Consider the following 25,768-nt stretch of genomic DNA (forward strand, 5'->3'; position numbering starts at 1 on the left):
GTCGCCATGTTCTGCGGCTTATAACTTTTTTATTTTTCCACCTACGGACCTGGGTGAGGGCTCATTTTTTGCGGGCTGAAGTGTACTTTTTAATTAATACCATTATGGGATATGTGCGACTTTCTGATCTCTTTTAGTTACTTTTTTTTGGGTAGGCGATGCGACCACAAAACGTAGTTTTGTCGTTGGGAATTTTTTTCCGTTTACGCCTTTAACCGTGCGGGATAACTAATGTTATATTTTAATAGATCGGACTTTTAGGAACGCGGCGATACCAAATATGTTTATTTTTTTATTTTTTATTTATTTTTATTTGTGAAATGGGGAAAGGGGGGTGATTTGAACTTTTAATATTTTTATTTTTTTTAACTTCTTTTTTTTTTTTTACTTTTACTACAAGGCCCCCTAGTGTAATTGACCACTAGGGGGCGCGATCGCCTGTACTAGGTTCAGCCATAGAGCTCTATGGCTGAACATAGTGATTTTCAGCACTTCCTATTACATCCTGCCTCAGGCAGGATGTAATAGGAATGCTGACATGGCCAGCACAGGGGTCTACATTAGACCCCTGGCTGCCATGGCAACCGATCGGCACCCTCCGATCTCGCCGCGGGGGGCCCTGATCGGCGCCGGAGGGGGGCGCCCCCCCTCCGATCAGCTATTTAAGCACTGCGGGCGCTTTGCCCGCAGTGCTTAAAGGGTTAAACGGCCACGATCGGCGAACTCGCCGCTCGTGGCCGTGAGAGCAGGTACCTGGCAGTAATATACAGCCATTACCTGCTCTCTTTCAAGCCAGCTCACTCCGTGAGCTGGCTTAATTCCCCCGCAACCGTCATATGACGTACATGTACGTCATATGTCGGGAAGGGGTTAAATCGCCAATTTAATGTGATGCGCTAAGGGACTGAAATCGCATATTATGTGCGTTAAGGTATGCGGACCAAAAGTGCGAGATGAATTCGCATTTTTATCGCATTCAGATGTTTTCCAATACAAAAGTATACAAATCGCTTATTTAATGCAATGCGCATTTGCACATCGCACTTTTTAGGTGCCTAATTATCGCACTTATTTCAGACCAGGGTCTGTTTGGCGAATTAGCCAGAACCCTGCACAGATCGCAATGTTCTGTGCAGGGTTCTGCTGTAAAAAATAAAACAAAGGGTTAAAATAAAAAAAAAACGAGCGCGGGGTCCCCCGCCAGAGTATAACCAGCCCCGGGCTCACTGAGCCGGTGCTGGTGACATAAAATCAGGGTCCCCGACAAATAGGGGTCCCCTTGATTTCATGAAACCAGCACCAGGCTCAAGGTCCGGCGCTGGTTCCCAAAATACGGGGGACAAAATGACTAGGGGTCCCCCGTATTTTAAGAACCAGCACCGGACACAACCAGCCAGCAGGGTAATGCCACAGCCGGGGGAAACTTATTATATAAGCTCCCGCGGCCAAAGCATTAACCCCCTGGCTGGTCAGCATGGGCAGGGGTCCTGGGGAAGTGGGGACCCCCCCCAAATGAAGGGGTCCCCCCCTCCAGGACTTACCAGCCCATGCTGATAGCCTGGGGCTGTCCCCGATGCCCCTGGGCGGTGGGCATCGGGCTGATGGCTTGTGTAAAAAAAAGAATAAAAACTATTGTTTTGTACTGGTGAACTATGAGTCCCAGCAAGCCTACCCCGCATGCTGGGACTTGGAGAACCACAAGTCCCAGCATGCGGGGCATTAAAGGGCCAGCTGGCACTTGTAATTCTGCAGTACAAAAAATAGTTAACAAAAACACACTGACACACTGTAAAATAAAAAATTAATACACACAAAACACACACACACACACACTGATACTTACCTACCTTGAGCCCGTAGGTCGGTCCCTGGATCCTGGGTCCGGGCTCCGGGGCTCCAGGGCAGAAGAGTCCGGTTCGGGGCCTTGGTCCTGGTTCCGGGGCTGGTCCTGGGGTTCCAGGGCTCCTGGGCTGCAGAATCCTGGGTCCGGGATCCGAGGTAGTCCCCAGGGGTACCTAAGGAAGGAAATCCAACTCACCCGGCGACGACCTCGGCATCCTCTCCGGTGACAGCGCTGCTCCCATCTGGTACCCGGCTCGCAGGACTTTGACAGGCGCAGAGATGTTTCCTCCTCGGCATCTCTACACAGAATGATTTCTGGCCAATCAGGAGCCGAGAAAGTCGGCTCCTGATTGGCCAGAAATCATTCTAACTTGAGACGCCGAGGAAGTAACATCTCTGCTCTAGATGCGCAGAGATGTTTCTTCCTCGGCGTCTGTATTCAGAATGATTTCTGGCCAATCAGGATACCAACGTTATATGTACTACCCCTTGTAAGTGATTCACCCAGTGTAGTACATGCCAGTATCATATCAGCACAATGAGTATATGCCAGTACTAGAATGCCAGTACTAGAACAGGAGCACTTTTTTTTTTCTTCCTCCTTGCGTTCAAATAAGCGTAACTTTTTTAATTTTCTGGCTATATAGACACATGAGGGCTTTTTTTTGCGGGACAAGTTGTACTTTTTAATGGTACCATTTACTATACTGTATAATATTCTGGGGAATCAGGAAATAATTCAATGTGGGGTAAAAAGAAAAAAAAAACACAATTCCACAATTTTGCGCTGGTTACGGTTTTTTTGGAGTTCATAGTTCGTTTAAAATGATGGGTTATCTTTATTCTATGGGTCGTTACGATTCCGGTGATACCAAACTTATATAGTTTTCGTTACGTTTTACCACTAAAAAAAAAATAGAAAATTTTACGGTTTTTCTAATTTGCGTCGCGTCGCCATGTTCTGCGGCTTATAACTTTTTTATTTTTCCACCTACGGACCTGGGTGAGGGCTCATTTTTTGCGGGCTGAAGTCTACTTTTTAATTAATACCATTATGGGATATGTGCGACTTTCTGATCTCTTTTAGTTACTTTTTTTTGGGTAGGCGATGCGACCAAAAAACGTAGTTTTGTCGTTGGGAATTTTTTTCCGTTTACGCCTTTAACCGTGCGGGATAACTAATGTTATATTTTAATAGATCGGACTTTTAGGAACGCGGCGATACCAAATATGTTTATTTTTTTATTTTTTATTTATTTTTATTTGTGAAATGGGGAAAGGGGGGTGATTTGAACTTTTAATATTTTTATTTTTTTTAACTTCTTTTTTTTTTTTTTTACTTTTACTACAAGGCCCCCTAGTGTAATTGACCACTAGGGGGCGCGATCGCCTGTACTAGGTTCAGCCATAGAGCTCTATGGCTGAACATAGTGATTTTCAGCACTTCCTATTACATCCTGCCTCAGGCAGGATGTAATAGGAATGCTGACATGGCCAGCACAGGGGTCTACATTAGACCCCTGGCTGCCATGGCAACCGATCGGCACCCTCCGATCTCGCCGCGGGGGGCCCTGATCGGCGCCGGAGGGGGGCGCCCCCCCTCCGATCAGCTATTTAAGCACTGCGGGCGCTTTGCCCGCGGTGCTTAAAGGGTTAAACGGCCACGATCGGCGAACTCGCCGCTCGTGGCCGTGAGAGCAGGTACCTGGCAGTAATATACAGCCATTACCTGCTCTCTTTCAAGCCAGCTCACTCCGTGAGCTGGCTTGATTCCCCCGCAACCGTCATATGACGTACATGTACCAGGGGCACTGCCTGATCTAGAGCTTAATAACATGAGCTCACAGCGCATCAGTGTCCCTGACATGGAGCGTCTCTGCAGCCACAACAAGCACTAAAAGCATAATCCGAGGGACATCTTTGCGATACCAGCCAAATCGCTACTAATAGGGTGCAACACGCACCACAATAAACAACATTACTTACCAAACAAGCCCTAATAATAGGGAACAAGCCCCCGCTCCGTCATTGGCTGTGACACGGATGGCTCACGTGTAATCAGGCTCCCCATTGGTCTATGGCACTCAAGCAGGCTCACTCCTCACAGGCTTATATCTATGCCCATCAAGCACAGTAAGGCCCGATTGGCTGCGCATCAAATAAATGAACTCTGATGATGTAGACAGTTCCACACACCCCCCTGTGACCAAGCGCACCGCGAAACGTACGTCAGAGACGGGACTCCGATCACGTGGTGCACTCACGTGACCGGCCGGGCAGGAGCTCAGACAGGGACACCGCTACAGAGAGACAGCAGCAGACCTGACGCCAGTACCTCATCGCAGGCGGATCAGGTCACCAGGTAACCGCTGGCTCAGTCCAGTGGCTCCCACCTATATTACCTACTTGATCTAATTTGTGAACAACGTGTATTATCTACACACTGCCTATTGAACTTATGCTATTCATGTCTCTAACCTGCAAACTCTACCTGTAGCACTATATCGCCCCCTGTGAGTACTTACCTGATTACAGCTCAGTCTGCCCGATTGGTGACCACCGGTTTTTATACAAAAATGATCCGATGATTATAATCCTTAAAAACCTATACCAGTACCATGGTGAGATTATAGGATAAATGAGGATCAATCACAAAACCCTAAATAAAAACCGGTCGTCTCCCTTTCCCTAGGTGGCATAAATCTGCCCCTACCTAATCAAACACATATATTTTTGCGGCGCCCCACGTACTTAGGGGAAATATTTTGAGGAACCTATTTTAGAGTATATCCAATAAACATTAAATTTTAAAGTGTATCAAAAACCAAACTTGCAACAGTGATAGAAGAGTGCCCCCACCCAGAGTTTTCTTTTTTCTCTCTACCTCTCTTGGCAAATCTACATATTGCTTTCCTAACTCCGGGGTGCACCACTGACCGTCCCACAAACAGGCACCCACTGGCGTCCAGCCACTAGGCGCTCTGGGACAAATTTATCCTATCATATAGGCATAGGTCAGTTCCTATCACTACTGCCTTATTCTCTATGAAATCTTTACCAATACCGGTGCGGTCATACTCCCCCTATCCCAATCCCCTTTTCCCACCCAATATATGATCTTTAGATATATATTTGTTTGTATTGGGGTTCTTTAGTGCGGTTGGCCACTGGTTGTCAGATGCGGATATCTGAGTTTTTTTTTTTAAATAGTTTAATAAAAAAAAAATTGGGTTAAAAAAGGGGGTAGAAAAACTTACTGTTAGTTAGTTTAGCTGGTATTCATGGAGGGTTCTATCTACAAGAGCATGGTTGGGATATGTCACTTCCTCAAATTGGTTTGTTTGGCGCCCAGTCCTATGTACTCATATGCTATTGATTTATGCTATAGTGATAGTGAAGGTGAGTATATATACTCAGGGGAGCACCACTGGCGGTCCAACACAAAGAACACCACATAATCAAATTATTGGTGTTCTGGACCCATCTGTCCATTATAGAACCTGTCGCCAGTCTTTCACAGACCTTATATCATACCTGTATAAATCTACAGTGGCTGAATACCACTGACCTGTGCGGACCTAAAACCTCTCTAAACTCCCTTACCCCCATACTTCCCCCACCTCGTTCTGTGTCCTGGTATTATGCAGGTGAGCAGCATGTGGTGTCCTGGTATTATTATGCAGGGTGAGTGGCCTGTGGTGTCCTGGTATTATTATGCAGGGGGAGCGGCCTGTGGAGTCCTGGTATTATTATGCAGGGGAGCAGCCTGTGGTGTCCTGGTATTATTATGCAGGGGGAGTGGCCTGTGGTGTCCTGGTATCATTATGCAGGGGGAGCAGCCTGTGGTGTCCTGGTATTATAATGCAGGGGAGCGGCCTGTGGTGTCCTGGTATTATTATGCAGGGGAAGCGGTCTGTGGTGTCCTGGTATTATTATGCAGGTGAGCAGCATGTGGTGTCCTGGTATTATTATGCAGGGTGAGCGGCCTGTGGTGTCCTGGTATGATTATGCAGGGGAGTGGCCTGTGGAGTCCTGGTATTATTATGCAGGGGGAGCTGCCTGGTGTCCTGGTATTATTATGCAGGGGGAGCAGCCTGTGGTGTCCTGGTATTATTATGCAGGGGGAGCGGCCTGTGGTGTCCTGGTATTATTATGCAGGGGGAGCGGCCTGTCAAAATTATAATAATAAAGTGTCTATGGTATAATCAACTCTAGGCCTAATCTTTTTTTTATTAATACATATTTTTTAAGCGAAAAACCTAAATTTAATGATGCGTTGTTACTTATGGGCCAGTGCTTTGCACTTGCCCCCCCAGGCTAAAAGTTGCCAGCCAGCCCCTGGGGCTGTATGTGTGGGAGGTGCTCACTGTCACTCTATACACATAGGGCCGTATTCTGCTTGGTGCGTTCGAACCGCACAACGTCGGATCAGGTTTTTTTTTGTTCTGCGCATGCGTACCTTTCGTGCGAAAAATCCTGTCCGCAAGAGTACGGTCATTGTGGGCGGCATAGGGGCGTGTTGAGGGGAGCGGCCGAAATAATGAGGAAAACTGGGCGTAAACATGGGCGTACACCAAAAATGTACTGTGCTACAACCGCTCGATCGGTGCATTTCAGACAGAAAACAGGCGGACGACAACGATACCTCCAGACCACCCCTAGAGATACCGTATGAGAGCGGACGCCTGGGTCTGCTAATTAACGCTGATTACTACTCAAACACATACACCAGAATGTAATAAGCAATGCTGCAGTCTATTAAGTGAAAACCATTATTTCACTACCTGCAAGCCCCACACAGCCCACAAACACATTGGAAGCATATCTTTCTACACTTCTCTACATGTAAAGGTTGGTTTAGTTTTAGGTAAGATTCATTTTAAGACCTGCTCATATATGCCAAGGTAGTTAGTTTATAACCATCTACACACATTCAGTAAGTGTTTTTATATACTTTAAACAGCAGGACACTCAATCTACAGAAGTCGACATGTGTCAACTTTTTCACTCTAACACAAACATTGTTTTTTTGTTTATGAAAAAAATACATAAACCACATCTAAGAGCTACAGTTTGACCAATGTCCTAAGGCCATGGCCACTATTTTGCACACAATCTTTGTATTGTAGCCAAAATACATACCTTAAGCACTTTCATATCTGCTATGAATTGTTTCGCACACTCTGGATGTAAGATGCCACAAATCACATTATTGCAATCACATCTCTCTACTGGAGCCCACACACGCACCGATCCCGGCGGTGCGATGCTATGCGATGGGGTGCGCGCTCCCGCGGCACCTCATCGCACAGTACAAAAAGTATGTGCTGCACATACTTTTTGTACTAGCTTTTTATAGCATAGCATCGCATCGCATGCACATCGCATGCACATCGCATGCACAAGGCATACGATGCGATGCTATGTGTGCTAGTTAAGCCCACAACGCACGCCGTAATCGACGCGTGTGTGGGCACCTTCACAAAGGATACCAACATCTGCTTCTGAAACTGTGAACTCATATTTCAAACAATATTTTAACATCTTTGCACACAAACAATTTTATAATGCTTGGTCGTCTCACACATCTTTAACATACATGTATCAAGACCTATGTGGAGTCCTGACTGGCCCCTTGTTTGCCTACCTCACCCACTCCATGAGGAAATCATTGTTCTGGCCCTGCTTTTAACTACTAATGTAGGAGTTACCTCACCTGCACAGAAACTGCTTTCTCACCTATTAAGTTGCTCTGCACATGTGCTGCCACAAACTAATTAGCAGGGAAATGGTGGATATGAACCTGTGCATGGCCATGGAGAGGGTTATACATCTCAAACTTGAACAACACTTCACTACATTCCCCAAAACACCAAGTTCATTCAGTACACATAAATGTATTATTTGGTTTACACAAGAAATGACACATACAACACGTTTTATAATTGGGAAAATAATTTTATTTGCTGTTAAGCATCACAGTTTTTTTTATTTAATGGCATAAATAATAACATAAATAATATAATAACAAAAATAACAATCTGCCAGAACAAGAAGTTGCATATCTACAAACATGTGTTACCCAGCAACTTCAATGGTGAAATAAATGGGGACACCAGCATACGACCTGCAACACCCAGGGAGAATACTAAGCAGGATACACACCAGCAAAAACAAACCCTGTATTTCAAGAGGTCAAATTAAACAGATTACTACCCTTGGCACGATAATGGACAGATTTAGCACTCAGGAAGTGGAACCCCAGTGCAAATTCAAACATTTGGGGTCCAAACACAGAGGAAGTGAATCAGGTGACATTATTGTGGCCCTTTTTTTCCCTTTTTGGATGGGCCCTTGGGGACAGGAGCCTTGTGGCCTCTTCGGCCAGTGGACGCAGGAGAGTCGGCAGAGGTGGAAGGTTGTGGGGCAGCTTGGGGTGGGGCAGCAGATGGGGTGTCGTCCCTTTGGGACCTGGCGGTGGTGACCAGCTCCGCCAGAATATCATTGTGGCGGCTGAGTTGTTGGGCAATGCTTTGCATGCCAGCCGCCAGAATGTCATTCTGGCGGTTGAAGGCCTCAAACTGTTGCCTGTTGCCTGTTTGTATCCTTCCAATCCGCCAGAAACTCCCCAAACTGCTGCTGACGGGCCGCAGCCTCCACCCCTTGCTGCTCGATCCTATCCAGCAGCTCTATCCACCTGGCATCCCATGTTGCCTGTGGCTGGGGGCGTCCTGTTGGCGGAGGCTGGTCCACTTGTGGGTCTGAAGGGGAAGATGCTGCCGGTACCTCAGGAGTATCTGGATCTTCTAGGATAAAAATTTAAAACAATGTCACCATCACATACACAAACAATATCTCTTACCACAATCAATGCATTACTGTAAATTACCTGGAAGCTCAGCAGCAAAGACCTCCACCGGGAGCTCGCTATCCATATTAGATATCCCCCTGACCTCTGCCACATCCACCACATCCAATACCAAGAGCTCCAGGGGGCTTGGATGGCATAGGCCCCCTCCCGGTGGACATGCTGTGATTGTACTGGTCAGTCATCTTCCTCTTCAGTCCACTTTTGAAGTCTGTCCACCTACAAATCAAAAATAATAAATTTAATCAGGAGATATGTGCACCACACCACTCATTACTACAGAACATCATTACTACATTAAATTTCTTAGTGTGGGTGATATGTTTTATTTTCTGCATACTTTTGCCACACACACACATTTATTTCACCATTATGAGGCATTACAGTGTCTCATATCACTCATTAGGCCGCTAAATGCACATACATATCTCACTATGCTGAAATGAGAGCAGCCATGGCCAAAGTATGCTCCTCCTGCTGTTATGAAACTACACATCCCACCATAGCTTGCCATTGTTGCTATTAGGGAGTCATGTAACTATGGGAAGCCATGCTGGGATGTGTAGTTTCTCAACAGCTACATGTGCACAGTTTGGACATCCTTATTTCATTTGCATCATATGGAACATGTTTCTATAACTCTTTTACAACAAAACACTTGTTGTTGTCCCATCACATACTTCACATGAGCAGAACTGTGGCCATAACCTCACATCACACCAATGGGGCATGTTTCATATATAAATGTGGGTTATTAGAAATGGTTGTGTTCACATGTGTCATTGAAGTGTAGTTCTATCTACAAACACACCTTTCTATTATCCTCAAAACATACATGTAACATATGTACACATATTTGATTATCAGGGGGAGAAACACACTTGCCTTTTCTTAACTGACGCCAAATCCCTTTCCACTCTTGACACCTTGTTCACTTCCTCTGTGATCTTCTCCCAAATGTTCGGCTTTGAACTGGAAGACAGCTTCCTGGGCACTAATTCTATCCATTCTCGTGCTAGAGGTAGTAAAACTTTCAATTCTTCCTCTAGAAATGCAGGGTTTCTCTTTTTGCTGGTGGTATCCTGCTCAGTACTCTGGCTAGATGCTGCAAATCATTTTCTGGTGGCCCCAGTCACCTCACCATGCAGCTGCTGGGTCACACATGTTTGCAGAAATGCAACCTCTTGTTCTGGCTGGTTGCTGGGCCCTTGTTGAGCTGGTGGAGTTGGAACAGGGCCTGTTTGTGAGGGGCCCCCTTGCTCTTGCGGCCTACTCATCTCTTGGGCCCTCCTTCTCCGCTCCTGTTCCCTCTATCTCAAAGATTCCAGCAGGGATTCAGCTCTTGCTCTCTGTAGGGTGTCCTCAGCTGCGGAATTATCAGAGCCTGACATGTTTGCAGCAAATATGGTCTGCCTCTGACTGGATATTTATATGCTAAACTCCCGCCTTGCACAAGGGGCGTATTTTTTCCCCACAATGTAGTAGCTAATTTCCGCCAATAAATCCTGCTTAAATTACGCAGGAACAACGCACCTGAGCATTCACCTGTATATGAACATACGCAGGTTGTTGACCATTGTGTGCTACATGGCTACACCGATGAGTGTTTTCAGGTGGTCTCTGTTGGAGTACATGTATGCTTTCTTAACCAAATTTAAAAACATACCAACGTTACAATGCTATCCATACATTTGTTATGTGTATTAATTATTCACACAGCAACATGTTGTATGTGCATTGTTATCAGCGTATGTATTAGTACATGGTTGCGTGTATAATTTTTCGCACACTGTATATACAGTACGTGTCTCCCTACATTGAATGCATACAGTATGTTCTTGTGTGCATATGGAACGGTCAGCGAATCTTTTCATTCGCAAACATATTGTTAATGTAACATGGATTAATAAAGTTAACAATAAAAAAACTTAGTTTCCACCAATCAGCAACCAACAAAAGATATATATGTACCTGCAATTAATAACTGCGCCATTGCCAATATGTCTACAGCAAGGGCTGCGCCTTTTAGCCAGGCGGAGCTGCTGGCTTTGGTCCAGGTGATGGACGGTCGTCTGAGGCCCAGGGGCCCATATGTCTCCAATATGGAGAAGCGCCGTGCGTATAACGCTGCCCGGCGCTTAATTTACACCCAGACCCATGTCCACAGGAGCCTGGGGCAGGTGGAGCGGCGCTGGTCGGACCTGTGCCGGCGGCAGCCAGTGCTTTTATGCACACTTTGGCGGCATATTAGCCGATGTAAGTATATATTTATTCACAAATACTGTATGTCTGCGTTTGTTAGCAATGGTTTCAGGAATTGTTTTAAATATGTGCACAAGTATGTGGGTGTATAGGGGTGTATATGGATAAGGTCTGATTTTGTGTGTAGCATCATGAAAACTTACCAAAAATTTTTTTTATGAACATGACTAATGTGAATTTTTCTTTCACCCATTTTCATGAAACGCAACCTTCAATTTCTATACCATCAACATGAACATTTCAACACGCACAATGGCACGCATGAGGGCCAGAGAGGAGGCCCAGCAAGAGGAGGAAGATGTTGGGGAGAGCACCTTGGGGCTCGCTGGTGCCCACACCATCTCCCCCTCCACTTCCAGCAGCCACTCCCCTACCCCCAGCCACTCCCCTACCCCCAGCCACTCCCCACCCAATTTCCACCCCCCCTACAACTCCCCACCACCCACCCCCAACCTTTTCCAATCCTCACTCCAACCCACTACCATTATCCCAACTGCCATCCCATCCCCCCTTGCTCCTGGAGACCCATCCAGCGGAGACCAGGATGGCACAAGTAGCCGTAAGTAAACAATGTGCCTAATGTTTACATACACATTTCTACACATAAATAATCACAACACCCACATATGTGTATCCAACATCATCATTGCAGTGCAACATATAACTGCAGTGCGATCCTGAGGTGTGGCCTGTCCTCCTCCAGGAACAAGGGTCCCCTTGGTGTATTTTTTGAGTGTGGGCATGCCTCACCCCTTGAGTAATTGACATAACAGTACATCCAATGACATATCCTACAGTAGTGGTGTTGAAGTTATGTGGGCCCAGCTGTTGTGTAACTACACTTCCCAGCGTGATGTGCAACAATAATTTATAGATTGGTTTGTTAATAGTGTGTGAGGCCATATGTATGCATGCTTCCCAAACATAGCTGTACGCCTATAATTTGTACAGCAATGTCCTACTTTTTAAATAGTAAGGAGTGCTTAAGCCGCAACAATGTCATTACCCTTAAATAGCACAGGTTAATTGTGAGGTTTGAGGTGATTCCACCAGCACAAACCTCCCAATTGTGATGCAGCATACATTCATCCAAGAAGGAGGAAATTATTTAATGTTATGTAATATGTACAGTATGTGTGTGTAAACATAATAGTAATTAGTACCGTGTTTACAGCATACCCATCTTCAATGTAGTTGAAAAATGTATGTGCCCTTCACACTTAACAATAATTTATAGATTGGTTTGTTAATAGTGTGTGAGGCCATATGTATGCATGCTTCCCAAACATAGCTGTACGCCTATAATTTGTACAGCAATGTCCTACTTTTTAAATAGTAAGGAGTGCTTAAGCCGCAACAATGTCATTACCCTTAAATAGCACAGGTTAATTGTGAGGTTTGAGGTGATTCCACCAGCACAAACCTCCCAATTGTGATGCAGCATACATTCATCCAAGAAGGAGGAAATTATTTAATGTTATGTAATATGTACAGTATGTGTGTGTAAACATAATAGTAATTAGTACCGTGTTTACAGCATACCCATCTTCAATGTAGTTGAAAAATGTATGTGCCCTTCACACTTAACTCACAACTTCTTATTATGTTAAAATACAACAAACATTTGTGTATATTATATATTAAATATAATGTTTTTCTCCCCTTCACTACAGACACTAAACAGCACCAGGATGATGTTGGCAAAATAATGCGGGGGATTTTTTTAACCCTGCTCTATTTAAATATTTTGTCTGCCCGATTGGAGGCCCTACTTTAATCCCCCCCCCCCCCCTTTCAGTTTTGTTACAATAAAAGTTTTTGTACAGTTAGAAGTTGCCTGTGTTTTTAATCATAAATATGTGAGAGGTTTTGTAAGGGCAAGTACATACAGATGTGTAATGTAACTTATATTTGTAATTTGAGGTGAGGGGTAACGATTGATGTGTGAATGTGTGTGTTTTTGAGTTAAATAACACATAGTGAAAATGCATGAATGTTTAATGTTGTTAGATTAAAACACCACACATAACATCAGGGTAGGTATACGTGTTAAAAATTCGGATCAAACTAATTATGGACATAATTTAGTACATACACACAAACACCAAAATAACTTTATTTAAAAGTAAAAGCAATGTGGGGACACATAGGGCCTTATTCTGGTCGATGCGTAAATTTCCGAATTCTTTCGGATGGCGTTTTTTAGCCATCTGCGCATGCGCATGTGCCACGCAAGGTCTCCGTACTTGTTCTTACTAATAAGTACTTGTTCTTACTAATACCGTACAGAAATGTTCTTACTAATACCGTACAGAAATGTGCACCGCATACACTCGGGAGATATGGGCGTATTATGGGCGTCATTTGTATTATGGCACCGCATACACTCGGGAGATATGGGCGTATTATGGGCGTCATTCGGAAGTACACAGGGGCGTAGTTTGAAAGTGGGCTAAACTGGGCGTAAACATGGGCGTACAAGAGGGAGTGCACTAATTCTGGTAGGCGTGCATTCGGACTGAACACCGACTGCAAACGAACCAAAAGGCAAGAAATATGCGGTGTCCATAAGCAAGTATTTCTTTGCGGACACCACTCGGTCATTCGCTAGGCATTCGGATCGCCCAATTAGTACTCCCGCACCTAAACCAATGTCACCTGAACGCAATACAATCCACTCCTCTACTCCTTACTCATTAATTACACTCTTTTCATAGCTTCAATTGGAAAACTTGCAGCTTAAATGGTCCATTACAAAACACACAAATCTATGCTGAAAGCACGGCTGCATATGTTAAACACATTTATACTGCAAGCAATGGACAGAACTTCCTATCACTAATATAAATATACATGTCACTTTTACATTTACCAATAACACCACACATTTGGGGATCAAAATATAAATTTATTAGACTAAGGTCAAACATAAAATTGTAAGAGCATGTTTGTTGCCACATGCCACAAATTAAAGGTACCATACCAGGAATTTAGGAAATTAAAAAAAAAGTTACAAATGTATCATTTACATACATAGCCACAGCAGAATCATTAGGAACACATCAGGTGGCTTCACAACAAAAGTATAGCACCAACACACCAAGTACAGCAGACAGTAATGGTAGCCAAAAGAGGCCAACAGAGGAACCAAACACAGCATTCGAACCGAGGGCAAATGTGGGTACCCTGTGCAGGGGATTGGTTTGCACACAGGAGGCTGACACACACACAGCAAAATGAAAGATTTGGGAAGACATAAGGGTGGAGATTAATGTGGACACAAGTTCATGTGCGGGGCTTTTTGGCCTTGGTAGGGCCCTTGCCACGTGCAGCAGCTACTCGCCCACGGCCACGGCCACGTTGGGATGGTGGGGCAGGTGGGGCAGATGATGGTGAAGGGGTGGATGGTCTTCCCCTTCTTCCAGCAGGGAGTGCTGGTGGTGGGAAAGCACCAGAGACGGCTGCCAATAGGGCCCTATTGGTGTTAACTAGGTCTTGGAGGAGGTCATTCATCCGGCGGGATTGATCTGCCAGCACCTGCAGGCTGGCAGCTACGGACTGCTGGATGCTGACAAGACCCATCATGACCTCCTCCGTCCTACGCAGCCGCTCTGATGCTAGCTCTCCCTGCTGGTGAATCTGGCCAAGCATCTGCAGCCACCTGTCCACATCCTGTGTGGTCGGTGGCTGCTGCTGCTGCACATGGCTGGCAGTGGTGGCAGGTGGCACTGACTCCTCCACCTCCTCAAGACTTGCATGACCAAACGGCGGGGATGCTGGGGAAAGAGAAACTTACAATTACAACGCATTACTTGAAAATTAGTACAAACTACTTATGCCATGCCAAAAATGTACCTTCTAAATAAGCAGCAAATACTTCCACTGGGGCCTCGCTATCCATGTTGCTCACCCCCCGGATCTCCTCAATGGCTATGCAGCCAGCAGCCATTTCCTCCAGGGGGGTGAGCTTGAGTTTTCTTGGCATGGGACCAGCACCAGAGGTTTGGCTGTGGTCCCGCCATTTGGTCAGCTTCTTCTTGAGGTTGGTTTTGAAGTTGTGCCACCTGCAAGCAAAGTTCTCATATTAATACATGTCACCCCTGACGTTTGCTGTAGCATGCATTGTCATCTGCTACAGATTTCAACGTGTCCTTTATTCTACATAACTTACATTATGTTAAACTATCAAAACAACACTTAGACCAAACATTCCCACTTAGCCTACAAAAAATATAGAATAAGTGACATGCCAATCATGTCTGTTGCTCTTAGCAAAGTGACCGACCATTTACCAACTCCATCTAACATATAATACAAACATTACTGGTCTACTTCGGCACAAATGTAACACACTTTAACTTGCCTCTTCCTCACATGCTCCCTCGTGGAGCTACCACATTAATCTCTGCGGTTATGTCATCCCAAATCTTCCATTTCCTGGTGTGTGTCAGCTTCTCCTGTGGACACTCGATCCAATCCCTTGCACGGGGTACCAGTATGGCAAGCTCCTGCGGTTCGAATGCCATGTTCCTTGTGTCTGGTTCCTCTGTTGGGCTCTTTTGGCCACGACCACGCCCATGGCCACGGCCACCTGTTGCTGTACCTGAAGTGCTGGCCAGGCTACTATCTTGGGAAGTCACCTGCTGTGTTCCCAATGATTCTGCTGAGGCAGAAGATGGGCAAGCTGCTGATTGGCCATCTGTGCTTTGGCCTGATGTTGATGGCCCAGCTGCCTGCTCTCCTCCAAATGCCTGTTGTGTGTTGAGGGGCACATAGGAGGTGCTGGAGTCCAGGCGAGCCATGATTTGATGGAACTCTTGCTCTCCCTCAGAATGAGAACCAGCCATGTTTGCAACACCATTTTGTTGTTCTAGCACACCTTTATATACAGTAGTATTTCTGTCATTGGCGTACTTCAGCCCCACCCTGTGTTTTTGCGGCAGCGTTCCATACGGCAGCGTTCCGTACGGCAGCGTACGCCGTGCTGTTTGTGCGGCGCATACGCCACGCCCATACTAGCGGCACTTCGATTTCACAAAAGCTGGCGTACCTTCAAAGTCTAATTTAGGTGAAATGTAGTCATATTTCCTATAATGACCACCTACTACTTTATAAAAACATAAATGCTATCTGTGAATGTTCATTAGTAGTGTGCTATTGTTTTGAATGTACAACAAATGTAAGTAACCCATTCCATTTTTAAATCCAGCCCACAAGTCATGCAATAGTCCTATAAATATTGGCTTGATTCTAGGTTCATTAGTCTCCAGATCTGTATTGTGGCCAGGTCTAAGGTGAGAATTCACATGGTCATTGTAGAGATGATATACATTAACAATGTTAGGGTAATAATGTATGCAACATTTGTTAACATATCAAAGAGTTTTTGTTCAGCAAAGGCTTGTTAGCATTAATGAATCATGTTACCTGGCCACCATTTAACACACGGTTGTTAAACCTGTGGGCCACCATATATTGGTGAACTACATGTCCCATCAATAGCTGAAATGTGTCTCATGCTGTTACAGTTCACAATGGAGGTTATTCATGTTACAACATTCCCTTTCACACCATCAGAAGGCGCACACTTTGATGTCCCATGCATTTCCACCTAACATATTTGTTTCAATTTGTCATTCATTTGTCTGACTACATGATTTCATGATCAATTGTTATTAGATATAATACTTAATTAGTGTTAAGGTGTTAAATGTAAGAGAGATATTTGTGTTTAAATAGTTGTGTGGTGAGATTATATTATTTTAACATCATTGTAGATCATTAAGGATATTCGGGACTTGACTGGGCGGCCGTCTATTGTACGTATGGATTCATATATTTCTACTAAATTTTTGGGAGGAGCATTCTTTGTTCCATTTCATTTGATCATTTCATTGTAGGTTGCTGAAGCAATGATGGATTTTGTGGCTAATGGGCTAAGGGCACTTGCGGCTCAACCCCCTCGTCGCCAAAGGAGGCCAGGACGTGCAAGAATCTTTCGCATGCGGGTGACACTCTTTGGGATGCCCGATGATGAGGTACTTACTAGGTACCGGTTACCCCCACATGTCATTCTAGATATACTCTCTTTAATTGAGAGTGATCTAGAACCTTGTCATGGGCTCAGGACGGCAATTCCGCCTCACACTCAGCTGCTGGCGGTCTTGCATTTCTGCGTCTCAGGATCATTCCAACAAGTAGTGGCAGTACTTGCTGGAATATCCCAGCCTGCTTTCAGCAGAATCCTGAGGCGTGTGACGTCAGCCATGTTTAGGCGCAAGGGGCACTTCATGGCCATGTCTTTTGCCCAAGAGACCCTTCACAGAAACCAGCAGGCATTCCATCAAATTGCTGGCTTCCCTAATGTGATAGGGGCTGTGGATGGCACCCATGTACCATTTGTGCCTCCATCACGCAGTGAGAAGATCTATAGGAACCGAAAAATGTTCCACTCACTCAATGTGATGGTGGTATGTGGCCCATCCATGGAAATTCTCACCTTCAACTCGAGGTTTCCCGGAAGTGCCCATGACTCTCATGTTATCCGACAAACCGGGATTTGGCTGAGACTCCAAGAGCTTGAAGGCCGTGATGCGTGGGTTCTGGGTGACTCCGGTTACCCATGTACGCCCTGGCTGCTTACACCGTACAGCTCCCCAGCACCGGGCCCAAAGGAGGCATTCAATAGGGCGCATGTTGCCACCAGGCAAGTGGTGGAGCGCTCAATTGGCCTGTTAAAGGGTCGATTTAGAGTGCTCCACCGGACTGGTGGTGACTTACAGTATGCGCCTGAAATGGTGTCGAGGATTGTGGGCATTCTTTCACAACATACAGTAGCTGTGCGGCATGAGATACCCTTTGATGAGTGGGATGTCCTATCTGAGCCGCAAGATGCTCCCCTGCGCCCACCCCGCTCCCCGGAAAGCCGTCGGGGATACCAGCTGCGGGACTCTGTTGCCCAAAGATGCTTCAGGTACATTTTAGAATGTTGCACAGACCAGGCCAATTTGTGATCAATTACACCCATCAAGGTGGAAAATTATGTTAATGTTGTGTCCTGGAAATTTATAATTAGCCACCATGGCCTCTTAATGCCAATATCAATTGCACTACGTATTATGTTTGAGGGGTATTGGTTTTAGACCAATATTGCAGGTCACACTTATACCTTGTTCATAGATTTTAACATGTTTTTTATGTTTCCAATATTGTAGCTGAGGTTATCATCCATGTCTGGTGAGTAGATTGATTGTCATACTTTTTTCACCATGTATGTTCGGTATGTGTTGGTGATTATTTATTTTGTAGATTTATTATTTATTTTCACATATATATATATATATATATATATATATATATATATATATATATATATATTATTTTTATATTGTTTTAAAAATATATTTGAAGTAGGAGCCAGGCAGGCAGGCAGCCAGCGTAGGTGTATAATGTGTCCAATCTAATGATGTAGTCAGGAGAACTGCACGTATGTGTATGTGTTTTTTTTATATAAATGTACACATACACATAAATGCATACAGTAAGTAATGCGAAGTACTGCTATGCGATGCCAAACTATAGCACGCGTTGCTTGGCGGTGCGATGTTTTCGCTGATTGTTGGGCGCATACACAATGTTCATGTCAATATGGATAATAAAGTTAATACCAAATAGTAAACTTAACAACCAATCACAGGACAGGAGTATTTATCATGCGCCATAGCTAAAATGGCTTCTTACCGACGGGCCTTTTTCCCCCGCGGAGCTGCTGGCACTTGTTGCCGTCATGGAGCGGAGGCTGGGGCGTGCGGCCCATTCATAACAAACAGAGACAAGCGCCGGGCGTACCTTGCTGCCCGGCGCAGGATACTCACCCGCACACACATGCAGAGGACCGTCGCCCAGCTGGAGAGGTGATGGTCCGACCTGCGGAGGCGGCAGCCTGAATTACTCCAGCGGTTGAGGCGCCGTATAGAACGGTGTAAGTTTTTTCGCTATTCATACATCATTAACACTGAATCTTTTCATTTTCACATTAGTAACACATTTATTAACATGAGGTAAAGTGGGTGTTGATGATTGAGAAATGGCATATACTATATGTGTGATACTTCCTCTATCACATGCATTAATGTGGATATGATATGTAATTGTAATAGTAATTTGAATGTCAAATGACACTCAACCCTTTTGTTTCTTTAACCCACAGTGTGGGAGAGAGCCAGACAGGCCCGTGAAGAGGGCCGTGAGGAGGCCCAGAAGGTGGCCCAGGAGGAGGCCCCGGAGGTGGTACAGGAGGTGGAGGGCCAGGTGGAGGAGGAGGAGGCGGGACAGGTGGAGATGGAGGAGGATGAGGGCCGCCATGAGGCGGAAAACTTCACCTCCACTCCCCCTACACACACTCCTCCCCCTAGCCACTCACCAACCTCCTCATTCTCCCTTCCTTCCCCACCCATCTACCATGGTCAGGAGGAGCTAGCCCTACCCCTCCCAAACTTCACACCACCTCCCAACGTGGAGGATGATGATGTTGTGGAGCTGGCAGGCAGTGGTAAGTAGACGTAATGCCTCATTACTGACCAGGGGCGGATCCAGGATAAAATGACAGGGGGGGCACCATGATAAAAGAGGGTTTAGGTGGGGGAGGGCCAGTGTTAGTGGTGCCAGTGTACATGCTAAGAGAGCGGCAGAGATAGGGTGGCAATGGGATTAAAAATAGGCCCACCGTGGCAACAAAAGTGAAGGATGTAGTTGTGCTCGCGCCGAAGGCGCGCTCTGGAAAAGGGGGTGTGGCCACTCAATGGGGGGCATGTCCTTGAGTGTGGTGTACAACACCATATACAACTTCTACACATTATGCTACAAAATACTAGACCCCATTATACTTGCCCCTTACACATGATGCCAAATGGAATGAGCCAAAATTCAAACAATGCCACATGGATTGTGTCAAAATTCACATAATTCCACACGGATTGAGCCAAAATTTACATAATAACACACGGATTGAGCCAAAATTCACAAAATGCCAAATGGATTGTGTCAAAATTTACATAATGCCACACGGATTGAGCCAAATTCATAAGATGCCATATGGATTGTGCCAAAATTCACATAATGCCACATGGATTGAGCCAAAATTCAAATAATGCCACACGGATTGAGCCAGAATTCACATAATGCCACACAGATTAAGACAAAATTCACAATACGCTTCATAAACAGGGACATTGTCCACCAAAGGCGCGCATTAAACATTTACATCATAATGTCCATTGCACGTTAAGTTACACGGCTTGATGTCCATTATGTATTATGCCAAACACCATAATGCCTATTAAAAATTATGCTACATACAGTAAGTGCTGCTTATCTACATGCTCATTGCCAAGGGTTCCATGCTCATTGCCAGAGGTTCCATGCTCGTTGACATGTGGGATTACTTGCTCATTGCCAATGGGGAATACATGCTCGTGGTAAATGGGGGACAGCCGCCGCCAGGCAGAAGTGATAGCCACTGACAGTGGCAGAGCCTGGCTGTATTCCGAGCACTGCAGGTCCCAGCTATTTGAAATAATACCCATTTCACACCAGAAAATGCATTCACAGGTTGGCCCCTTTTACACCAGCCTAGTCCCTGCATTTTCTGGTGTGAGGGGGGGAGAAAACCACCCCTCCCTCCCTTTAACCATTTATCTCATTTAACCGGCTATATCTTCGGAACTAACTGACCCATTTACATGAGACAAGTATCATATTGAAAAACTTTTGAGTGGGCTTTGAATGACTTTGGTCCAGTGAAACTGGAACGTTTGGTTCCAGAGTAATCTGCCCACAAAGAACATGAACAGCCATGAAATTACATTTCAAAAATAAAAAAAATCGATTTACACGCTATATCTCTGGAACTGATTGACCGATATGGACCATCCTGGTATCATATTGAAGGCCCAGCGATTTGGAATTGAATGACATCAACCACAATCTCCTGTGATGCCAGGGGGGGAACTAGCAGCCATCGGAACCGGGTGGGGGTCGGAATTGACGGGTCCCATCTTATCCTATGGGGAAAAAATGTTACAGCTTTGCCAGGCGATATCTCCGGTTCCCGGGGGGCTAGAGACATGGGGCTGGGCTCGTTGGAAAGCTCTGGTCCTCATCTACAAAATGAATGACAGGGGGGGCACGTGCCCGGGTGCCCCCCCCTGAATCCGCCACTGTTACTGACTAATTTAGGTACAGTTTTTTATGTTGCACAGCTGATTACATTTTGCTTTAATATACTAAAGACTAGTCAAAACAAATGGATAACAACAGACACACTTTAGGGTTATAGGGCCATGGTGCAAACGTTCAATCTGGAGGCTCATGTAGGTGATGAGATGTGTTTATTTATGAAGGGTCTTTCTATACAAGCACCATTACAACATAAATGGAGTATGGACAGGCCTGATTTATAATGGAGTCACAAGTGGCCAGTTCCCCTGGGCTCCCCTCTAGCCAGTGGGCCCATGTTGTTGCCATGTATGGTAGAAAGAAATTATGTAGGATGGATTTTGCTTAGGAAACTTTTGGTGCATGGAAGAGGATTAGTGCTGCACCTTCACCTATCTGGCAATGTGACAACGATTCATGAATTAAGGGGTAGAGGGACTAGCCTAGACTTTTAATGTGGTATCTATCTATCTATCTATCTATCTATCTATCTATCTATCTATCTATCTATCTATCTATCTATCTATCTATCTATCTTGCAGTTTAGCATTGAGCAGCAGGTTTATATGTATGGCAAAATGTGACAAGTTCTAGTGAATGTAGCTTTCTAGTACATTGGTGAGTGTTAAGGCAGGAGAAGTGTGAGTGAGGCTCAAGTGTTGCTGTGAATTTTATACATACATTGGCAATTTTATCAGTCACATATTCTGTAGTGTAAGCCACTGTGTGTGTGTGTGGCACCATCATAGTTTTTTTCCCCATTTGAAACACTATTGCCTATGTAATTGTTTGGATGTATGATTTATCATGCTGTAGGTATTTAGGATTTAAAGTACAATGTCAACCTGAATAGCATAATTAATGTTGAACCCCCTTTAACATGTCCACAGATGACCAGAGGGAAGAAGGCGAGGGTGTGAGAGGGGCCCTCCTAAGGCTGCGCCATCACCTGCTGATCCTGGCAGCGGATGTGCAGGACCTATGTGACCTGCTGCTTTGATTTTTTTTATTTTCATTTTTTTTTATTTTTTTTTATTTAAATAAATGTTTTGTTGAAAGTTAGAAGTGGTCTGTGTGTTATTGTATTATTTTACAGTATAGGTATAAATAGTGATGTTTATTTATGTAAGGTGCAAAAGGTATATACAGTATATAGATGGGGGTAGTTGTGGATTATAACGGCTCCCATCGCATGCCATATATAGTGGCATGCGATGGCATGCGATTTTTGCAGGTTTTTTTTTACAGTTTTTTAACAAAATTGCATGTGATCGCATCGCATGCGATCGCATCGCATGCGATCGCATCGCATGCGTTTTTAACAGAAAAGCATCCAAATGCATTGAAATTAGTATCAAACATGTTCAATGGCCCCCAAATGTAATTTTTGAGGCTGTACCACCCCCACTATCAACACGAACCCGAAGCGTGGCGAGCGCAGAGAGCCCGCGAGGGGCGGCGGTAAGCGTCCTACGACCTTTTCATACCCCCACTATCCACGTCGGCGTGGAGTTGAGAATAGAAAGTGTGGCGAGCGCAGTGAGCCACCGAGCCCGAAGCGTGGCGAGCGCAGCGAGCCCTGCGAGGGGACGCGGACACCTGTGAAGCCCGCGAGGGGACGCGGATACCTGTGAAGGTATCCGTGTCCCCTTGTGGGGTTTGCTGCGCTCGCCATGCTTCGGGCTCGGTGGCTCGCTGCGCTCGCCACACTTTCTATTCTCAACTCCACGCCGACGTGGATAGTGGGGGTATGAAAAGGTCGTAGGACGCGTACCGCCGCCGCTCGCCACGCTTCGGGTTCGCGTTGATAGTGGGGGTGGTACAGCCTCAAAAATGACATTTAGAGGCCATTGAACATGTTTGATACTAATTTCAATGCATTTGGATGCTTTTCTGTTAAAAAATGCATGCGATCGCATGCGATGCGATGCGATTTTTTCATGTGCGATGGCCATCGTGGGAGCCGTGATACTCCACAAGTACCTAGATGGGTTTATAGCATACAAGTGCTTGAAAGTGAAGGGTAATGTAAAGATGTACATAGTGTGTTGATGTGTATGTGTGTTTGGATTTGACGAATAATTAGTGATGTAATTTGCATATATAACAAAGGGTAAAGAAAGAATGTTTTGACCTTTGCATGATGTAAGGGTTAATCTAAAGTGGCAGTAAAGTGTTTAATTATCTATTTGACAAATAATAGATGACCATTAAAATCAATCCCTTTTTAATGAGGTAGCCTAATTGCATAAGTGTGTCATGTTTGTGATGTATGAGTTCCGATGATAGTAGTATGTTTTGCGTTAATACACCGCATACGGTTCCCGTCCGTTCTGACGCGGTAAGACGTGCAGACGCTGTAAGTCCGTGCAGAATATGTGTGTGTCCACCGCACCCGCATGGTTTGTATGTCATTCGTAAACACGCCCTCTTCTGAAAGTGTGAGTCCGTCCGAATGCGGAGGACTGGTGGGCGTTTCTTCGTACGATGTCCGCACAGTGTGGCGTGCGGACCGCTCCGAAAGAATTCAGAAATTTACGCACCAACCAGAATAACCTCCATAGATAGTGATTAAAATGCAACATTAGAACAAAATAAATATACATGTAAGGAGGGTTAAAATGTATTTTTATTAGGGTGTTCATTAAGGGAGACAATTGAGGTAATAGAAAACAATAATTGATTAACAATTAGAATAATTCATTTAATTGCCTTAATCATAGTTGAAAGGCTAGATTAGCAGGGCCATATATGTGCATGGACGTACGCTCACTCTCACGATCGGTGACATACGCTGAGTTTAACATTGAAAACAGGCGAGACCCGTTCGTGCACGGTGGCATACACTCAGATAGCCGCAAGATGTCGTGGGAAAACGGCCGAGAGACGTCCGTAAATGGTGGCGTACGCTCTGTTGTACGCCAGTTATCGGTGTCTAAGAGGAGATCCGTCCGTGTACGGTGGCATACGCTCAAGTGTACGCCACTCCCCTTTGTCGGTGTTTGTGACCGTCCGTATGCGGATGTTTTGTGGGCAGACTTACGCTCACCGTCCGCATACGGGAAACGTACGGTGAAACGGACCGTATGTACGTTTGGCCGACCGAACCAGAATAAGGCCCATAATGTGCCCAGGCACACTCTATACCATGGTTGCTGACTCTCCCAGAATGTCCGTGAGACTCCCGGTATCCTGGTACATCTCACGGACTCCCCTTTCTCCCGCAGCAACAGCATGTGGTGCTCAGCCCAAAGGAAGAGACAGATAAAAGTCAGACAGCAAAGTGAGAAGAAGGCGGCACACCTGAAAGTCCTTCAAACAGGTCTGTGGCATATTTTCCCTTCTCACATATATCGCTGTAGCATCCAACAATATTTATAGAGTGATACCCTAACCCTCCTCTTAGTGCATAACCCTAATGATAACCCCCCCCCCAAGCAGTCTAACCGGTGCGTGATGTACTGTGTAAGTGGCATTACAGTTTGTGGTGTATAGCATAAGGGGCATCACTGTGTGCAGCGAATATTGGACTGAGCATTACGGTGTGTGGCATATAGTGTAAGGGGCAATGCAATGTGCTTTTACAGTGTAAGGGACATTACTGTGTGCAGCATATAGTGGAAGGGCCATTTCAGTGTGCAGCATATAGTGTAAGGGCATTACAGAGTGCAGTATATAGTATAAGGGGCATTACAGTGTGCGGCATATAGTGTAAGGGGCATTACAGTGTGCGGCATATAGTGTAAGGGGCATTACAATATTTCGCATATAGTGTCAGGGGCATTACAGTGTGCGGCATATAGTGTAAGGCGCATTACAGTGTGCGGCATATAGTGTAAGGGGCATTACAATATTTGGCATATAGTGTAAGGGGCATTACAGTGTGTGGCATATAGTGTAAGGGGCATTACTGTGTGCAGCATATAGGCCCTTATTCAGATCTGATCGCAGTACAAATTTGCTCTCAAAATAGGCAAAAATGAGGGGGCACTAGAAACAATTTTGCTAGGGGGGAGCAAAGTTTTTAGTTACACCACTGGTTGCAAGCCATGCTTAACACTCACTTTTATTACGATGTCTTCAGCTCTGCATATTCAGACAGTTATTAATGTACGTGACTGAATCAAGAATGTAATAGAGAAATACCAACATAAAACAGTGTCACTTGATGTAAGTGATGTCCGCCAAAGATATACTGTGTTGTGCTAATCTACCTCTTTACAAACATCACTGTCACTAATACATAAAAGAAGTCACTTGTTATGGGGAGAAACGGTCATCGATTACCTGTGAGATCAGATGCATTTTTGCCCATCTTCCCAATCCTATTGGCAATATTAATTACAAATTTTTTTGCAAGACTGAAATTCATTTTGCCAACACTTTCTGAACTGTCAATAACAAACACCACATCAGTTGGCTCACAGGATCTGTAGCAATCTGTGAAGATAAACAGAACATGGTTGTTTTGCATCAACTATATAATGATACTGAAAGGGGAAAATTTACTAAGATGAGAGTTTTATTTCACACAGGATGTTGCTATGGGCAACCAAAAGAAATCTACTTCTTATTTATTTA

The 25,768-nt window shown here is 45.0% G+C and overlaps 1 protein-coding gene across 1 annotated transcript in view; it reads right to left on the reverse strand.

Moving 5' to 3' along the window:
* Window positions 1–25,768, reverse strand: part of LOC146080738 (collagen alpha-2(VI) chain-like) — a 191,619-nt gene that overhangs the window by 108,596 nt on the left and 57,255 nt on the right. The window contains exon 3 of the mRNA XM_083188344.1: window positions 25,475–25,627. Coding sequence (XP_083044470.1) covers window positions 25,475–25,627 — 153 coding nt within the window. The remainder of the gene's footprint in view (window positions 1–25,474; window positions 25,628–25,768) is intronic.

This window comes from Crinia signifera, chromosome 5, assembly GCF_055691185.1.
Source record: "Crinia signifera chromosome 5, ASM5569118v1, whole genome shotgun sequence".
Lineage (NCBI taxonomy): Eukaryota > Metazoa > Chordata > Amphibia > Anura > Myobatrachidae > Crinia > Crinia signifera.